Source organism: Cervus elaphus, chromosome 16 (assembly GCF_910594005.1).
Source record: "Cervus elaphus chromosome 16, mCerEla1.1, whole genome shotgun sequence".
NCBI classification, from domain to species: domain Eukaryota; kingdom Metazoa; phylum Chordata; class Mammalia; order Artiodactyla; family Cervidae; genus Cervus; species Cervus elaphus.
The window spans coordinates 17,597,270-17,612,317 of NC_057830.1; the positions used below are offsets into that span (position 1 = coordinate 17,597,270).

General features: G+C 36.5%; 1 protein-coding gene across 1 annotated transcript; it reads left to right on the plus strand.

Moving 5' to 3' along the window:
• Positions 1-13,115: 13,115 nt before the first annotated feature.
• On the plus strand, positions 13,116-14,207 carry LOC122710138 (olfactory receptor 13C3). The gene has a single exon (XM_043927731.1). The coding sequence runs from the start codon at positions 13,221-13,223 to the stop codon at positions 14,205-14,207; it is 987 nt and encodes a 328-aa protein (XP_043783666.1). The 5' UTR covers positions 13,116-13,220.
• The last annotated feature ends 841 nt before the right edge of the window (positions 14,208-15,048 follow it).

Genomic DNA, 15,048 nt, shown 5'->3' on the forward strand with positions numbered 1-15,048 from the left:
TCCCCATCTATTTGCCATGAAATGATGGGATCAGATGCCGTGATCATAGTTTTCTGAATGACAAGTTTTAAGCCAGCCTTTTCACTTTCCTCTATTACTTTCATTGAGAGACTCTTTAGTTCTTCTTTACTTTCTGCCATAAGGGTGGTGTCATCTGCATATCTGAGGTTATTGATATTTCTCCCAGCATTCTTGATTCCAACTTGTGATTCATCCAGCCCAGCATTTCTCATGATGTACCCTGCATATAAGTTAAATAAGCAGGGTGACAATATACAGCCTTGATGTACTCCTTTCCTGATTTGGAATCAGTCTGTTATTCCATGTCCAGTTCTAACTGTTGCTTCCTGACCTGCATACAGATTTCTCAGGAGGCAGGTCAGGTGGTCTGGTATTCCAATCTCTTGAAGAATTTTCCAGTTTATTGTGATCCACACAGTCAAAGGCTTTGGCATAGTCAATAAAGCAGAAGTAGATGTTTTTCTGGAACTCTCTCACTTTTTCAACGATCATAATTATTAGTTGTAATTAAAAGAATATTAGACCATAAATCACATTCTTAGGATACCAAATTCCAAATTCTAAATCTTTCACTTGCTGTGAAGAAAAGGGCTGCACTACTTTTCAGAATCTAGGTTTACTCATCTGTTACCAGTAGCTTCTTCATAGATTCCATGAGTGAATCAAGAGATGTGATACGATGAAAGCAATTTGCAAGCTAAATGTGCTATCCAAATGTTTGTTCATTGATTTTCAACATATCTATAGTAATGGCTTAGCTGTATGCCACACAATATAATTAGGGATGGTGGGAAGAAAATGAAATCTCTTTTTTGTTGTTGTTGTTCAGTTGCTAAGTCATGTTGGACTGTTTGTGACATCATGGACAATAGCACCCCATACTTCTGTGCCCTCCAGTATCTCCCAGAGTTGCTCACATTCATGTCTGTTGAGTAGGTAATGCTATCTAACCATCTGATGCACTGCTGCCACCTTCTCCTTTTGCCTTCAGTCTTTCCCAGCATAGGGACCTTTCCCGTGAGTTGGCTCTTCAAATCAGGTGGGCAAAGTATTGGAGATTCAGTTTCAGCATCAATCCTTCTGATGAATATTCAGGGCTGATTTCCTCTAGGATTGACTGATTTGATCTCCTTGCAGTCCAAGGGACTCTCAAGAGTCTTCCCCAGAACCACAATTCAAAATTATTGATTCTTTGCTCAGTCTTATTTATGGTCCAACTCTCACATCTGTACATGACTACTGGAAAAACCATAGCTGACCATATGGACCTTTGTTGCCAAAGTGATATCTCTGCATTTTAGTATATGTGCTGCCAAAGCGAGCACATATCTCTGCATTTTAATATGCTATCCAGATTTGTCATTTCCAAGGAGCAAGTGTCTTTTATTTTCGTGACCACAGTCATTTTCTGAACTGATTTAGGAGCCCACAAATATAAAACCTGTCACTGTTTCCACTTTCCCCCCTTCTATTTTCTATGAACTGATGGGACCAGGTGCCAAGATCTTAGCTTTTTGAATGTTGACTTTTAAGCCAGCCTTTTCATTCTCCTCCTTCACCTTCACCAAGAGGCTCTTTAGTTCCTCTTCACTTTCTTCCATTAGAGTGTTATCTTCTGCGTATCTGAGATTTATTGATATTTCTCCCAACAATCTTGAGTCCTGCTTGTGATTCATCCAACATGGAATTTCGCACAATGTACCCTGCATATAAGTTAAATAAGCAGGGTGACAGTATGCAGTCTTGTTGTACTCCTTTTCCAATTTTGAACCATTCAGTTGTTCCATGTATAGTTCTAACTGTTGCTATTTGACCTGCATACAGGTAAGGTGGTCTGGAATTCCCATTTTTTAAGAATTTTCCACAGTTTGTTGTAATCCACACAGTCAAAGGCTTCAGCATAGTCAGTGAAGCAGAAGTAGATGCTTTTCTGGAACTCCTTTCCTTTCTCCATAATGCAAAAAAAAAAAAAATAAATAAAAAGTTGGCAATATGATCTCTGGTTCTGCTGCTTCTTTGAAACCCAGCTTGTATATCTGCAGGTTCTTGGTTCACATGTTGCTGAAGCCTAAAATGAAGAATTTTGAGCATAAACTTGCTAGCTTGTGAAATGAGTACAATTGTACTACAGTTTGAACATTATTTGGTATTTCCCTTCTTTGGGACTGGAATGAAAACTGACCTTTTCTAGTCCTGTGGCTACTGCTGAGATTTCCAAATTTGCTGACATATTGAGTGTAGCACTTTAACAGCATCATCTTTTAGGATTTTAAAGAACTCAACTGGAATTCCATCACCTCCACTTACATTGTTCATCATAATGCTTCCTAAGGCCCACTTGACTTTATACTCAATGATGTCCAGCTCTAGGTGAGTGACCACAGAGTCATGGTTATCCGAGTCATTACAAACTCTTTGTGTCATTCTTCTGTGTATTCCTGCTACCTCTTTTTAATTTCTTCTGCTTCTGTCAGGTCCTTAATGTTTCTGTCCTTTATCATGCCTATCCTTGCATGAAATGTTCCTTTGCCATGTCTGATTCTTTTGAAGAGGTCTCTATTCTTACCCATTCTGTTGTTTCCTCTATTTCTTTGCACTGATCATTTAAAACAGCCTTCTTATCTTTCCTTGTTCTTCTCTGGAACTTTGCATCAGCTGGGTTCATCTTTCCCTTTCTCCCTGGCCTTTTGCTTCTTTTCTTTTGTCTGCCATTTGTAAAGCTTCCTCAGACAACTATTTTGCCTTCTTGCATTTTTCCCCCCACTTTGGGATGGTTTTGGTTACTGCCCCCTTTACAATGTTATGAACTATTGTCCATAGTTCTTCAGTTACTCTACCAGATCTAATCTCTTAAATCTATTTATCACCTCCACTGTATAACTATAATGAATTTGATATAGATCATATCTGAATGCCCTAGTGGTTTTCCCTACTTTCTTCAGTTTAAACTTGAATTTGCCATAAGGAGCTCATAATCTGAGATACAGTCAGCTCCAGATCTTGTTTTTGCTGACTTGACAGAACTTCTCCAGAACTTCTCTTTGGTTGCAAAGATCATAATCAATCTGTTTTTGATATTGACCACCTGGTGATGTCCATGTGTAGAGTCATCTTTTGTGTTGTTGGAAAAGGATGTTTGCTATGACCAGCTTATTTTCTTGACAAAACTCTTGTTAGCCTTAGCTCTGCTTAATTTTGTACTCCAAGGCCAAACTTGCCTTTTATTCCTGGCGTCTCTTGACTTCCTGCTTTTTCATTCCAATGCTCTATGATGAAAAGGACATCTTTTTTTGGTGTTAGTTCTAGAAGGTCTTATAGGTTTTCATAGAACCAGTCAACTTCAGCTTCATTGGCATCAGTAATTGGGGCATAGACTTCAATTACTGTGATGTTGAATGGTTTGCCTTGGAAATGAACTGAGGTCATTCTGTCATTTTTGAGATTGTTCCCAAGTACTACATTTCAGACTCTTTTGTTGACTATGAGGGCTACTCCATTTCTTCTAAGGGATTCTTGCCCACAGTAGCAGATACAATGGTCATCTGAATTAAATTTGCCTGTTCTCATCCATTTTAGTCACTGATGCCTAAGATGTTGATGTTCATTTCACTCTTGCCATCTCCTGCTTGACTGCATCAAATTTGTCTTGATTCATGGACCTAACATTCCGTATTTTTCTTTACAACATTTGACTTTACTAGACACATCCACAACTGAACATTGTTTCTGCTTTGACTTAACCACTTCATTCTTTCCATAGCTATTAGTAATTGCTCTCCAGTCTTCCCCAGTAGCCTATCTGACACCTTCCAACTTGGGGTGCTAATCATCTGATGTCATATCTTTTTGCCTTTTCATGTTTATGAGGTTCTCCCAACAAGACTACTAGAGTGCTTTTCCATTTCTTCTTCCAGTGGACTATGTTTTGTCAGAACTCTTCATTATGACCCATCTGTCTTGTGTGGCCTTGCATGGCACGGGTCATAGCTTCATTGAGTTACACAAGCCTCCATGCCGCAACAAGGCTGTAATCCATGAAAGGGGAGTACCACTGACTTATTTCTGTTTCTTGATGAGAAGCTTTCCATGTTTAACCATGAAATGTAATATCAGCTTTGATTCTGTTATATATGGCCTTTATTAAGTTGAGATGTGTTCCTTGTGTACCCAACTTATTGATTTTTTTTATCATGAGAGAATATTGTAATTTTGTCAAGTTCTCTTTTTTCCTTCTATTAAGATTATCATGTGATTTTAATCTTTTATTCTATTATTGTGAAGTATTGCATATATTGATTTGTGTACGTTGAGCCATCTTTGCATTCCAGTGATAAATCTCACTTCTTCATGGTGTATGATTCTTGTAATATGGTTTTAAATTCAGTTTGCTAATATTTGGCTGAGAATTTTTGCATCTATATTCTTCAGGGATATTGGTCTACGGTTTTTTATTTTTTCTTGTAGTGCCCTTATCTGACTTTGGTGTGAGGGTAATATTGACCTTTGAAAATAAGTTTGGGAGTTCTTCTTCCCCTTTCTTCTTCTTCTTTTTTTTTTTTTGGATGAATTTGAGAAGGATTGATATTAATTCTTTAAATGTTTGGTGAAATTTACTAGTGAAGCATCTGGTCCTGAGTCTTTTATTGTTGGGGGATTTATAATTATTAGTCCCATCAGATTTTCTGTACCTACATGATTCATTCTGGGTAAATTGCTTGTTTCTAGGAATTTATCAATTTCTTTCAGGTTATCTAATTTATTGGCATATAATTGTTCATAGTAGTCTCTTGTGATCCTATGTATTTCCTTACTATCATTTGCAATGTGTCATCTTTTATTTCTGATTTTATGTATTTGAGTCTTCTCTCTCTTTTTCTTAGCCTAGTTGAAGGCTTTGTTTATCAATTTCATCTTTTTTAAAAAGCCACCTTTTATGTTTATGAATCTTTCATTTTGTTTTTTCTGGTCTAATTTCATTTATTTATACTCTGAGCTATGTATTTCCTCCTTATTACTAACTTTGGGCTTGATTTTTCTTCTCTTTCTAGTTCCTTGAAGTTAAAGTTAGGTTATTTGAGATCTTTCTTTTCCCTTTATATATGTATGTATCATTATAAACTTCTCTTTCTGAACTGCTTATGCAGTACTTTATGTGTTTTAGCGTGTATTTCGATTTTCATTTATTTCAACATATTTTTTGACTTCCCTTTGGATTTTTTTCTTTTACTCTTTGGTTACTCATAGGTGTGTTGTTTTGTTTTCACATATTTGTAGATTATCCAGCTTTCCTTTGGTTGACTTCTAATTTCATTCCATTGGGTATGAAAAAAAGATACTTGATATGACTTCAGTCCTCTTACATATGCCAAGGCTTGTTTTGTAGCCTATGATAGACATTTTTGTGATCTATTCTGGAGAATGTTCCATGTGTACTTGAGAGGAATAGATATTCTGCTGCTCTTGGATAGACTCTTCTGTATATGTCTTTTAGGTCCATTTAGCTGAAAATATGACTTAACTTCATTTCCATGTTAATTTTCTGCCTGTATGATTTATCCATTGCTGAAAGTGGGGTATTGAATCCCCCCCTACTATTTTTGTGTTACTATTTCTACTTTCATATCAGTCAGTATTTAGGTGCTTTTTTTGTATAGTGCTTATATAATTATGTTTCCTTGATGAATCCACTCTTTTATCATTATATAATGAACTTCTTTGTTTTCCATGAAAATTTCTGTCTTAAAGTCTATTTTATCTGATCTAAGTATATATACACCCATTGTCTTTTGCACTGTATTTGCATGGAGTATATTTTGCCATCCCCTCGCTTTCAGTTCATGTGTGTCTTTAAAACTGAAGTTTTAAGGCAAAATATTGCTGGGTCTTATTTTTTTGTTTGTTTTTATTTTTAATTGGAGGATAATTGCTTTACAATATTGTATTGATTTCTGTTATACAACATGAATCAGCTCTAAGTATGCATATAACAACTTCCTCTTGAGCTGAAATGAGGTGGATTGTTGGGAGCCGCCGGGACGAGAAAGGAACCTGCAAGGCAGCTCTTTCCCTCGAGGTTGTCCCAGGGGCCCGGTATGTCCCTTTCTTCCTTCTGTCTTACTGTTGTTGGGTTTTCTATTAATTTTTGGAAATTATAATATATAGTAATAAGGCCTCGCTGGAAAAGTCCAAGTCTTTTTGGAAATGCTTAAGATTGCTCTGTCTCAGGACACGACCATAAACATCAAGTCATAAAAGAAAAGGCCACAGGTATAGTTTGGCTGCTTGCTTAAAAGATTATAATGTTCTAGAATAGAAAAGAGTAGAGGTGTTTAGATTTAGAAGTAGATATACTGCTTTAGTTTACTTTCTCCTTGGTTGAAAGGGTTTTCACTATTGCTATTTCCTTGCTGCTACTTGTTCATTGTTTCCCTTTCTTTAAACAATATGGGATATTATGGGTATTTTTGTAAAGTTAGAAAATGGGGTCTATAAGATTTTAATAGAGGATTTATATTAACCAGCTTTACTGCAATTATTTTACTATTAATAGAGGTGTTTTGTTGCTTTAGAGGTATTTTTGCTGTTTAATATTTAATTGTAAATTGAGATTTTGTGGTTTCAGGTAAAGAAAAATATCAGGTTTTTCTCATGGTACTATTTTCAGAAATGTCAAACATGTTACTGTAACCCTTCCCATGTATTGTTTTATTGTCCAAAGAATTTACACTATACCTGAGATTTATGAAACATTGTTTTTGTTAGAGTGAGAATGTTAGGCCATTGAGGCAAGAAGATTATGTATGGGATATTTAAGTATAAACCCTGTAATCGGAAACGTTCTAGATGAATGCTTAGGGGAAAAACATGGGGAAAAAATATTGACGGAAGCACAAACCAATATCTGATGTAATATGTGGTGACTTAAGGGGGAGGTAACATTCATTCTATAAAAACTGAGCTATCCTAAAAATAGAAAAAAGCTACCTCTTCTACTCAACGTCTGTGTGTGTCTGTCTGTCTGTCTTCTCTCGCCGACGCTGTTCATCCTGAGGGCTCCCCTGGATCCTGCTGGGGCTGGACCCCGGCAGTGGATGACCCTAGATCCTGTTATGCATAGTGAAATAAGCCAAAAAGAGAAAAAATATATAATATATTAATACATATATATAGAGTCTAGAAAAATGTTACTAATGAACCTATTTGCAGGGCAGAAATAGAGTTGTAGATGTAGAAAATGGACTTGTGTACATAGTGGAGGAAGGAGAATGTGGGAAGAATTGAGAGAGTAGCATTGATATGTACACTACCATGGTTAAAAAAGATAGCTAAAAGGAAAAAGCTATATAGCATAGGGTACTCTGCTCAGTGCTCAGTGATGACCTAGAGGGCTGGGATGGAGGCAGAGGCTTGAGGGTCCTTTTTTCTTTTCTAAATTCATCTAGCCACTTGGATCTTTTGATTGAAGATTTCAATCCATTTACATTTAGAATAATTTTTGATATGTAGTGACTTGCTAATACCATCTTATTAATTACATTATGGCTTTTACATATTTCCATTGTTCCTTTTTCCCTCTTGCTGCCTACTTTTATGGATGCTGATTTTCCCTGTGATATGCTGATTCTCTTCTCTTTATCTTTTGTGAATTTATGATGGTTTAAATTTATAGTTACCATATAGCTTACATAAAACATACAATAGTCTATTTTATGCTGAAAGAAACTTAATTTCAGTTTCAGACAAAAACTCTGCCCTTTGAATCCTCCATTTTATGTTTTTAACAGGACATTTTGCCTATTTTTGTAGTCTATATTTAAAACAGTAATTTTTAATGCCCCTTTCCTTTAGTCTTTATACTATATTTAAATGGCTAATATAACATACTATTATGGAATTAGAATTTTATTAAACTGACTGTATCAATGTGCTGAATATTTTTACATGTTTTCATGTTACTAATTCAGTTCAGTTGAGTTGCTCAGTCATGTCCAATTCTGCAGCCCCATAGACTGCAGCACACCATGCTTCCCTGTCCATCACCAACTCCGGGATCTTACTCAAACTCATGTCCATCAAGTCGGTGATGCCATCCAACCATCTCATCCTCTGTTGTCCCTCTCCTCCTGCCTTCAGTCTTTCCTAGCATCAGGGTCTTTTCCAATGAGTTGGTTCTTTGCTTAAGTTCGCCAAAGTATTGGAGCTTCAGCTTCAGCCTCAGTCATTCCATGAATATTCAGGACTGATTTTCCTTAGGATGGACTGGTTGTGTCTCCTTGCTGTCCAAGGGATTCCTGAACCATAGTTCAAAAGCATCAATTATTTGGCACTCAGCTTTCTTTATGGTCCAACTCTCACATCCATACATGATTACTGGAAATACCGTAGCTTAGATTATATGGACCTTTGTCGGCAAAATAATGTCTCTGCTTTTTAATATGCTGTCTAGGTTTATCATAGCTTTCCTTCCAAGGAGCAAGTGTCTTTTAATTTCATGGATTCAGTCACCATCTTTAGTGATTTTGGAGTTGAAGAAAATAAAGTCTCTCACTATTTCCATTGTTTTCCCATCTGTTTGCCCAGAAATGATGGGACCAGATGCCATGATCTTAGTTTTTTGGATGTTGAGTCTTAAGCTAACCTTTTCACTCTCCTCTTTCACTTTCATCAAGAGGCTCTTTAGTTCTTCACTTTTTGACATAAGTGTGGTGTCATCTGAATATCTGAGCTTATTGATATTTCTCCGGGCAGTCTTGATTCCAGCTTGTGCTTCATCCAATCCAGCATTTCTCATAATGTACTCTGCATATAAGTTAAATAATCAGGGTGACGATATACAGCCTTGATGTACTCCTTTCCCAATTTGGAATCAATCTGTTGTTCCATGTCCGGTTCTAACTGTTGCTTCTTGACCTGCATTCAGTAACTCAGGAGGCAGGTCAGGTGGTCTGGTATTCCCATCTCTTGAAGAATTTTCCAGCTTGTTGTGATCCATATAGTCAAAGACTTTATGCATAGTCAGTGAAGCAGAAGTATATGATTTTTCTGGAATTCTCTTACTTTTTCAATGATCCAATGGATGTTTGCAATTTGATCTCTGGTTCCTCTGCCTTTTCTAAATCCAACTTGAACATCTGGAAGTTCTCGGTTCACATACTGTTGAAGCCTCGCTTGGAGAATTTTGAGCATTACTTTCCTAGCGTGTGAGATGAGTGCAATTGTGTGGTAGTTTGAACATTCTTTGACCTTTCTTTGGGCTTGGAATGAAAACTGACCTTTTCCAGTCCTGTGGCCAGTGCTGAGTTTTCCAAATATTCCAGCATGTGAATGCCACACTTTCACAGCATCATCTTTAAGGATTTTAAATAGCTCAGCTGAAATTCCATCACCTCCACTACTTTTGTTCATAGTGATGCTTCCTAATTAGTGTTCTGTCATTTCCTCTTGAAGAACTCCTTTTAGCATTTTTGGTAAAGTGAGTCATGGTGCTAAATTCCTTCAGCTTTGTTTGTGTGGGAAAGTCGTTATGTCTTCTTTATTTCTGAAGAGTAACTTTGCCAAAGGTTGGTATTATCTACAGTGTAATTCAATAAACTTTCCTAAAACATTTAATTCAGTAATAAATTGTTTATCTACCTGAATTCATACCTTTAACTGCCCATTCTGTACTTCTTCCCCTCTTCCTCCTCTCTCTCCTGCTTTTCCTCTTCCTCCTACTCTTTTTCTTCTTTACTTTTGTGGCCTTAAACATATGGATTCCCTTTTGTGCTGGGAATTTATTTTATTGCTTTTCAGTATCTTTTTTCATTACCAAAATTGTGATGCCATCCTGCACAAAATCGACCTATCTAAAACAATGAATATAAAAAAGCAAAAACATTAAATTTGTCATTGAATTCACAGTGAATTGAATTGATCAATTGAATTGATTACTTTTCAATTCAAACATTTCATTTTGATAATTTTCATTTGAATTAATAAGTTCTTACTTTGAATTAACATTATTTTGGTAATAATTTGAACTAAAAAGCTCTCACATTTCATGAAATTACTTTGGTGAACATTTGCTCCTGTTTTCAAATGTTACATGGGTAGGAGAATGTCATTTCAGTTTGGAGTTTTAGTTCAGACACAGTTTGTTCCCAACACCACTCTTAACTGTGTCTGTGGGACAATGTCCCTAATGCACCAAAAGTTTCCCATTCCACTGATCTCTCATTCCAACTTTAAATTGCTTTGGGAACAGGGGAACAATTACAACTGTTGCATAACAAATACTTATTCTTCCACATCTGCGGAATCAAGCATTGTTTGTTGAACCTGATCTTAATTCAGAATGCTGACAGTAAGTACTGACAAGAAAAGTAGCAAGTTCTTTTAGGAGGTAGAAATAATTTATCAATAATAATGGTAAATCTTGATTATCATGGCACTGTATCTTTTCAGTCTATAGTTTAAGCTATCGTTTAGTAGTAATTTGTAATGTGAATAGCCTGATGAAACACAGGTATCAGTTTATCACTAAAATACAGCTGTGAATCATTATGACTATCACTATTTCATTATTATTTGTATACTCTGTTAATCCTTAATTTCCATATGCTATCTCATTATTTCCTAAAAACATTCCTCTAAGGAAAGTAAGGCAAATATTTTTATCATTTTACAAGTGAGAAGACAGCTAATAATTAGAGTCAGAGAACCTCAAATCAAAGACTTTGATTCTAATCTGAGATGCTTTTCCACTGTAAAAACCCATGTCATATGTATTTTTTTAAATATTAAATGATCCTCTGTACTTACAATGGGTAAATGGTAATAGTTTATATAAGATGGCTGTTTGTTAGTATTGAGTGAAAAATAGTTTAAAAAGCTAAAACCTGATGTTGATGAACAAATGTGACATGTTAAAGTTTTCCTGATCATTAATTCACAAATACTGCACGGGACAATTGCTTGAGTCTAGAAAATAAGCCATTACCAATTCAGTCAGAACCCATCTATTGTGTGCTGCCACTGTATTAGACTTAGGTGTAGAAGGATGAACAAGACAAATAAGCTCCTTCCCCCATGTCTCTCGTTACCTCACAATATAACAACATAAACAGTTTAAAGTGCTGGGAGCAGAAGTAAACCAAAGGTAGCATAACAAGCCTAGTTCAAGGTGTATTTGACTTAGTGAGAGATTTCTGCCTAGGATGGAAAGGTTTGCAACAGTTGGCTGGAAGAAGCAGTTTAGATAGCCTCAGATGCATTGTCATCGCAATTGTCTGGAAGAGGAAGACAACAGTCGCTGCAGTCCTGGATTCAAAGAGCTTGGTTAAAACATCTTCATGTATCCTGATAAATCTTGCTGTCATTTCTATAGTGATTGGTCTGATCAGGGTGCTTATGTCCCTTATCCAGTGCATCCTCTCACCAATTTCTGAGCCTCATTGGGGAGAATTTTGACTTGTCATGTGAAGTAGTGTAGGATAAGTGTTGGATCTTTGCCTCCTTGGTCTTGGCACTATTGAATGAAGGTCAATTTGACTTTGTGACCTTGACTATTCTAAGGTTCTCACTAACAATAGCCTGCTGTTGACACATGATTTTATACAAATTTTAATGTTACCAGTTAGGCAAAATTGTAATGTAAAGATAATGAACTATGAATATTGATTGTTCCTGATTTTAGTCATGTGACATTAGCCAAGTGAACTAATTTCAAGCCTAAAATATGACACACAAGATCCTGAAGTAAAAAATTGTTGCATAAATGAAATGAAGGTTTTTCCCTCCTCTTTCTCTTCTTTAAGGAAAATTCTTTCCTTAAGCTTCACAATGTCATTTGGGCTAAAGTTTTCATCTCCAAAATTGAGATTTTTATATTCCCTTATTGTCTTTCTCTTCAAAGTTGTGATATTTCTGTTGTGTATTCTTAATTAAATTGTTCCTTAGTATGACTCCCTCTGTTGAGTTGGATTTCTGATTCTAAGTAAGATCTGCTATTTAGTGATTTCCCCAGCTCCCCTCACATGGCAAACTGTGACAGACTGGGCGACAGCGGCCACGCTGAAATCCTCGCATCTGTCACCATGTGAGGACTAAGCTGGAGATTCTGACCAATGTCAAATATGGTGGTGGTTATGGAAAGATCAGTTTTCACATCCAGTCAGTATTGTGACAAACACACTAATCTAAGTGTCTTAATGCCTTTTATTATGTTTCTGCTAAAAGTCTCATAAAACCCTACCGTGTGATGACCCATGTGTACACTAAAAGTAGTGGTGCTGTGAACTACACTCGATCTGAGCTTTGAGCTCCACTTTACTATTTACTATGTGGTCAACCTTGGAAAAATTCCATTTTTTAATATTTGAAAAATGGGGATAGTATAAACAATGATTATGTTCTGTTAAACATAAAATAGTACATATGCCCATGTATACCTATTTATAAAAAATATTTAAACCTTTTTGCTGTGTTTTCTTAGGTTGACTTAAGTGAGTAAATTATGAAGATACACTCTGAAGCCACAGAGTAAAAATAAGTGAAGAGACTACGTAATGTTCTCCAAAGGTTGTCTGTAACATTCGTGTGGAGTTGGTGTATGCAGTGGTCTTGTCATAGGAACAGTCATACAAGAAACTAAGAGGAGCTGGAATATGAAATCAACAGATATCTGTGTTTAAACAGATGTTAAATTTCAGTTTATGCTATTCAATTTATTATTACTAATTATCTATAAAAAAATTAAGGTGACTAATATATACTATGCAGTGTCAGGCATAGAAAGATGTATGCCCCCCCAAATCAGAGTCTCTGTGAATTTTGACCATTGTGAATTGCAATTTAAAATTTCCAGTCCTATTGAGTGCTTTTTTGCCATTTCCACTCTTTACTTTCTAGGACAGATGAAGTCAGGCTTATAATTATTAATTAGTCGGGAATTTTAGAAACCTCAACCCAGGAACATGTCCTCAACAGGAAAAGTTACTTCTATATGTTTCTTTGATCATAGGTAGATCTTCCCATAGCGGCAATGGCATAGATACTTTAATCATTTCCAGTTTTATTGTATTTTGTTGATAAACATTGTTGAAGATAACTGGATGTCAGGGCTTCAAGCAAACACTCCTTGTAACACATTCTTTAAAAATTAATTGTTCAGGTAATGTGTAACATGTAACAGTTGTTTCCTGGCAGTGAATATATCTTATATGAGATCTTTTGACATCCTGAAAGCAGAGGACATGGAGAAAATTAACCAGACATTTGTGCTAGGATTTATTCTTCTGGGTCTTTCTGAATACCCAAAGATTGAGATTGTTTACTTTGTTGTAATTCTAAGTATGTACCTAGTCATTCTAATTGGCAATGGTGTTCTGATCACAGCAAGCATTTTTGATTCCCATCTTCACTCCCCCATGTACTTCTTCCTGGGAAACCTCTCTTTTCTGGATATCTGCTATACATCTTCCTCTGTTCCTTCAACTTTGGTGAGCTTAATCTCAAAGAAAAGGAGCATTTCCTTCTCTGGATGTGCAGTGCAGATGTTCTTAGGATTTGCAATGGGGTCAACAGAGTGTTTGCTCCTTGGCATGATGGCTTTTGACCGCTATGTGGCCATCTGTAACCCTCTGAGACACCCTGTCATCATGAGCAGGGTGGTGTCTGTCCTGATGGCTTCTGTGTCATGGCTCTCTGGCGGAATCAACTCAATTGTGCAAACATCTCTTGCCATGCGATTGCCTTTCTGTGAGAAAAATGTAATCAATCATTTCACATGTGAAATATTAGCTGTTCTCAAGCTAGCTTGTACTGATATATCTCTCAATATTGTCACCATGATGGTATCAAATATAGCATTTCTAGTTCTTCCACTGCTGGTCATTTTCTTCTCCTACATGTTCATCCTCTATACCATCTTGAGAATGAACTCAGCTACAGGGAGACATAAGGCCTTTTCTACCTGCTCAGCACATCTGACTGTGGTAATTATATTTTATGGTACCATCTTCTTTATGTATGCCAAACCCAAGTCTCAAGAACTGCATGGAGAAAACAAGTTGCAAGCTTCTGACAAGCTCATTTCTCTGTTTTATGGTGTAGTGACTCCCATGCTAAATCCTATAATCTACAGCTTGAGGAATAAGGATGTAAAAGCTGCTGTAATATATTTGTTAAACAAAAAACCTATCCAATAAGTATTTCAAAAAATGTAGATCTTTGTGTAATAGACACAAAGATGGACTTCTAGGTAAATAAATATGAACTTTTTGGGGGAAACCATGGTTTAAGAGATATTTTTGTTCTTCCTTTCACTGATCTTGCTGCTAAGTCTGCTAAGTCACTTCAGTCGTGTCCGACTCTGTGCTACCCCATAGATGGCAGCACACTAGGCTCCCCAGGCCCTGGGATACTCCAGGCAAGAACACTGGAATGGGTTGCCATTTCCTTCTTCAGCGCATGAAAGGGAAAAGTGAAAGTGAAGTACAGTTCTTCTGTGTATTCTTGCCACCTTTTCTTAATGTCTTCTTGCTTCAGTTAGGTCCATACCATTTGTGTCCTTTATTGAGCCCATCTTTGCATGAAATGTTTCCATGGTATCTCTTATTTTCTTGAAAAAAATCTCTAGTCTTTCTCTTTCTATTGATTTCTTCTATTTCTTTGCATTGATTGCTGAGGAAGGCTTTCTTATCTCTCCTTGCTATTCTTTGAAACTCTGCATTCAGATGCTTACATCTTTCCTTTTCTCCTTTGCTTTTCACTTCTCTTCTTTTCACAGCTATTTGTAAGGCCTTCTCAGACAGCCATTTTGTCCTTTTGCATTTCTTTTCCATGGGGATGGTCTTGATCCCTGTGTCCTGTACAATGTCACGAACCTCCGTCCGTAGTTCATCAGGCACTCTGTCTATCAGATCTAGTTCCTTAAATCTATCTCTCACTTCCACTGTATAATCATAAGGGATTTGATTTAGGTTGTACCTGAATGCTCTAGTGGTTTTCCCCACTTTCTTCAATTTGTCTGAATTTGGCAAGAAGACA

Excerpts from the sequence above, each read along its gene's own strand:
- LOC122710138 (XM_043927731.1), top strand. The coding sequence starts at position 13,221 with ATGAGATCTTTTGACATCCTGAAAGCAGAGGACATGGAGAAAATTAAC.